The sequence below is a fragment of the Apis dorsata genome, unplaced genomic scaffold (assembly GCF_000469605.1).
Source record: "Apis dorsata unplaced genomic scaffold, Apis dorsata 1.3 scaffold_61, whole genome shotgun sequence".
NCBI classification, from domain to species: domain Eukaryota; kingdom Metazoa; phylum Arthropoda; class Insecta; order Hymenoptera; family Apidae; genus Apis; species Apis dorsata.
The window spans coordinates 736,859-741,847 of NW_006263361.1; the positions used below are offsets into that span (position 1 = coordinate 736,859).

The window sequence follows — 4,989 nt, forward strand, 5'->3', positions numbered from 1 at the left end:
ATATTTATAGTGTATAAATATGAATAGGTAATTTTATAGAACCTAATGATTATAAATTTTTGTATTTGTGTCTATATGTGTAAGTTGGTATCCATGGTGACTCTTAATTGTACCGATATTGTAGTATGATCAAAGATTTCTCTTTTGGTATTTATAGTGTATAAATATGAATAGATAATTTTATGGAATCTAATGATTATAAATTTTTGTATCTGTGTGGATATGTGTTTAGTTGGTATCCATGGTGATTCTTAATTGATAATTGTGCCGATTATTGGATATTGTAGTATGCTGATCAAAGATTTCACTTTTGATATTTATAGTGTATAAATATGAATAGATAATTTTATGGAATCTAATGATTATAAATTTGTGTGTGTGTGTGTGTATGTGTATAAGTTTTGTAAATCGTAATAAATACGTGGAAATGTTTGTGGCTTGCTTAGATACTCGAACCGTCATTTCCACCGCCCATGCCTCCGGAACCTCCGCCCAGGAAATATGGGATCTTTGTCACTCGACCTCCTGGCCAACGTCGTCCCGCAATTGCAGCTGCGTCTACACCACCAAAAATCGGATTCAAGTAACTATGCTTCTGTCGAGGCTTCCTCGGAATCAGCAATTTATCAACGTTGAGTATTTCTTTTTCTTTTTTTGCTTTTCTCATCTTCCTTCTTTTCTTCGACTATATTTTCTGTTAAGAATTTTTCCAAATTTAATTACTAGAATTTTAAATGGAATCCTTCCCTTTTCAATCGTGGAAATCAATTTTTTTTTTTTATTATGTATCTTATAAATTTTTATAAGAAGAATATAACGTAATGAAAATGTACAACAAGTTTTATTAAATAGAAGTTATTTTTCGTAATTAGTGATGTTTTGTATTTATTGTTGAATTGAGGAGGATAAATGTCTATGATAAATGCTAATTAGTTTACCTACTAGTTTTGCAGGGAGAGAGTAATGTGTTTCTAATTCGCTTTCTCTTTTCCCTGTCAGCAATACGAGTAATTGAAACATTAACTAGATATATAATTGAAGCTATTCATAACTTTCTGAAATACATGAATTAATAAGTGGAAGTTAGAGGTTATGCGCTTCAGAAAATCATCTCGCTCGAACTCGTTCGGATGCAACAACTTTCGAATTAATAAAAGTCGAGTTTGATCGTTTGATTTTCAGAAACGGAAAAATTGATCTGGAGTGGTGGAGATCGCCGACACAATGAAAGAAAAAGGAAACGATACGATAAATTTTGGAACAATGCCACTTCGTCGCGATTGAATGTGAAGAAATTGAACAGTGAAACTCTGAAAAACGTGACGCCCCTTACTAAATCTTTGTTGGGTCTCGTCACTATTTTCACGAAGGAGAAATTTTAAATTTCTGTCGAAACGTCAAATTTGTGTCAAATTCGTATTTAAAACTGTGTGTCTATTTTTGTATTATTTTGTGCAATATAAACGAAAAAAAAAAATAAATTTTTGAACTATTATTTTATACAAAAATTCATATTCGAATATATTTGGTATGTAAAACGATATAAAAATTATTACGTATAAATAATACTTTTTTGAAGTTGTTGTCTCATTTATGCTAAAATTAAAAAAAATTTTATCAATTCCTCCATCTATAATATTATAAAACCATATAATATTCGTATTAAAATTATATAATACTATGCATTATATGTAACATCAATCACGCAATAATATTATAAAAAAATTCATTCGATTCATCTTTTTATCCATTTACATATTTTATTTGAAATATTCGTTGAATATTTATCACTATATATTATTAAATATTTATTAAATATTTATATATTAATTTATTATATATTTATATATTAAAATCATTTGTAATCTCCGTTTTTTTTGCTGAAGATTACCAAACCAAAAAAATCCCGGCAAATAGTACGATAAGAGAATGTTTGGGTAGATGAGGAAAATTAAAAAAAAAAAATAGAGCTTCATTTGGATGCACACCTCGTAGAAAAAAGAGACTCTCAAGGTAAACGAGTAATTGCACTTGATTAACCGGACCTAAAAGATTTTATGAAAGTAAAACAGGAGTTATGTATATATGTGTGTGTACAGGAGTACGTGATTCTGATCTGATCTGGAAATACTTGTGTCACTATCCTTGAAAAGACTAGTTATTATTGAAAAGTCTGTTTTATCTTGGACAAAAATAACGTGAAATTGGAAAATAATAATGAAATTTGATGAAGGAACATTTATTATTATTAATTTATTATTATTAATTGTATAAAACAAAGAGTTTTTAGTCTACCTCGATCTCTTTAAAGATTGGATATTGTCATATTTAATTAATAATTTTCAACATTTATTTATTTTATTAGGTAACTTTATTACGTAAAGACAGTGTGGACATTTCACAATGATGAGATCATATTAATCTTTTTTAAAATTTTTCTCATCTTATATGAGAAGAGGGATTTCAATTTTGCAAAAAATGAAGAAAAAAAAAATTAAAAAACATCGATGTAGAGAATATTTTCAGAATATATTAAGAAATAAGATTTCTATAATTAATTTTGAAATTAACTTGGTGTTTTTTAATTCTTTACCTTAAAATTTATTGTTAATCATTTAACTCCGTAATCAGAGTTTGAAGAATCGAAAGTGAATATCTTGTTACAGATACAACATGCCTGTATCGAATTGAAATTATTAAACGGTGACACAATTGCGACGGGATGTTATAATTCGAGATGTTAATGAACAAAGCCTGTTTGACAAATCAATCCATGTTCAATATCTTCGCGGGAATTTACAATCTTTACCTTGGAAAATAAGAAATATGATAAATATTTATGTGTTGCTTGATACGCAGAAAAGAAGAGAGAGAGAGAGAAAGAGAGAAATAAAGTGAAATGAAAAAAAATATATACCTCTTTAATTTCACAAATATATGTATATAATATTTTACTTTCAAAAATTAATTATAGATATAGAATTGCAAATAAATAAAAAACTGCAAATATTTCCTCGCGTACGAGAAATATAAAACTAACTAATATATAAATTACATATATACAGAATACATTAGAATTTTATATTAAGATAAAATAAGTACGTTGTTAAGTTTTTTATTCATTACTACATAAAATAAAATAAAATAATATTTGTTTAATTAATTATAAAAAACACTCACATTTAATGTATTCTAAAATATTATAAAAGTGTATATTAAACATGTTCAATAAGGAAAAAAGAACGCAAGAGTGAATAATACTTTCACGAACTTTGTATAAAAATACATATTCTCGTACAAATTCATAATTCATATACAACAATGAATACATTTTATTTCTCGTCAATCCTCTTAACATTTCTAATATTTCTCTATATTACTTGACTTATCATATAATTAAAATCAATGGAATTTTTTTTAGCTTAAACTTTAAAAAAAGCTGAAAAATCGAAGAATAAAATCGATAATTTCGTATATACCTGTTCCATTCAACGAGGGGAAAAAACGACGCTCGCGCATCCGAAACAAAGGATACACTTCCTACGTGTTTGCCCCGATTGGCAAACAAACGAGCACAAGATCGGCCGATCCGATCGCTACGAGCTGCGGCCGGGTGTCCAACTTTCACTGACAACTCGTTAGGTCTGCCGCCATGGTTTCGAATCATTCACAGTCATTGCGCGACGTCGGTAGACTGCGGTAGCGACGCTCGAACACCTCCGTCGTTCGTCGTCAAACGCATTCTTTTCAATTCGCTGTACTTGACCCATTCGATCGTGTTACTTAACCGGAATAATTATTTCCACTCGTCCGCGATCCGCGTTGTTTCTAATTAAAAAAATTAGAAAGCTTCATTATCGTTACAGTTTCAGAGTGTCGATGGTTTCACTTCTTCACGAGAGTTGTATTTGTAATTTGCGTTTAAGGAAATTGGATTTTTTTACGTGTTAACAGAATTCGAAGGAATTTGGAAGGGAATTTGGAGGAATTTTTTTTTTTTCTTTTTCGTACGATGGAAATATAGTTTTGCTTTGGAGTTGTCGAGTATCGCGACGATTTGAACGTATCGAAGAAAGTGGAAGTGAATAGAAAGCGAAAGTTCTGCTGTAACATCCTACAGTCTGAAAGTCGACGATCTCTGGACACGGGCGTGCGATGCGTCGTCCATGTTACTCACAGGTATGTATTTTTTTGTTAATTTGCATTTATGCGCTGTAGAAAATCGGATTAAGGCGTTCCAATATGGCTGTTGCGTAACACGTACTTATGTTCTCCTTTCGAATTCTTAAGAAGTCGAGCGTATGTTTATCATTCTCTATAAGTTCTACGATTAATATTCTGCATTCGAATCTCAATTAATTATACAAGAAACTTAAAAAAAATTCAATTATATTTCTCTAATTTTACTCTAAATAAAAATTTATATATCAGATGTAATTTAATTATCACATTTTTCGAAAGATCTTCAATTTCATAAAAAAAAATTACCCTTTCCAACCCAAATTAAAATTTACCTCCACATACTATCAAATTCGAGCCATTCTCTATCTGATATAGTTTTTTTTTTTTCACAAATACAATATCTCTTCTCGCATACTCATCAAATCCAAATCTCAATTAATTTCACACACACACACACAAAAAAAAAAGAAAACAATATCTCTATTCTCACAATTCCAAAACTTCATTTATCTTTTCCAGACACCAATTAAACTCAAACTGATTGATCACGCCTTCTTTCGTTCCACAAAACGATATCTCCAGTTTCACAATTCCAAGGCTTCGTTATCCTTTCTCCTCGAATAATCGAATCCAATCGATTCCTTTTTCAAAACAATCTTTTCAACTTGTAACGAGAAACCGCATCATCGCATCATAAATTCCAATAAAACGCTCGATCGCTTTCTCGATCAGAATCAACATTCACGACGCGCTACGCTCACGCGATCGAATCGAAATAATATATATATAAAAAAAAAAAAAAAAAAA

General features: G+C 29.7%; 1 protein-coding gene and 1 long non-coding RNA gene across 2 annotated transcripts in view; both read left to right on the forward strand.

Moving 5' to 3' along the window:
* LOC102672285 overlaps window positions 1–1,422 on the forward strand; it is a 4,022-nt gene extending 2,600 nt beyond the window's left edge. The window contains exons 7-8 of the mRNA XM_031515310.1: window positions 447–631; window positions 1,183–1,422. Of these exons, the coding sequence (XP_031371170.1) occupies window positions 447–631; window positions 1,183–1,382 (385 nt within the window). The 3' untranslated portion in view covers window positions 1,383–1,422. The remainder of the gene's footprint in view (window positions 1–446; window positions 632–1,182) is intronic.
* A 2,061-nt stretch (window positions 1,423–3,483) lies between these two features.
* LOC116186844 lies at window positions 3,484–4,976 on the forward strand. The gene is made up of 2 exons (XR_004151905.1): window positions 3,484–4,179; window positions 4,702–4,976. It is a non-coding gene; the product is annotated as an uncharacterized LOC116186844 (long non-coding RNA).
* The last annotated feature ends 13 nt before the right edge of the window (window positions 4,977–4,989 follow it).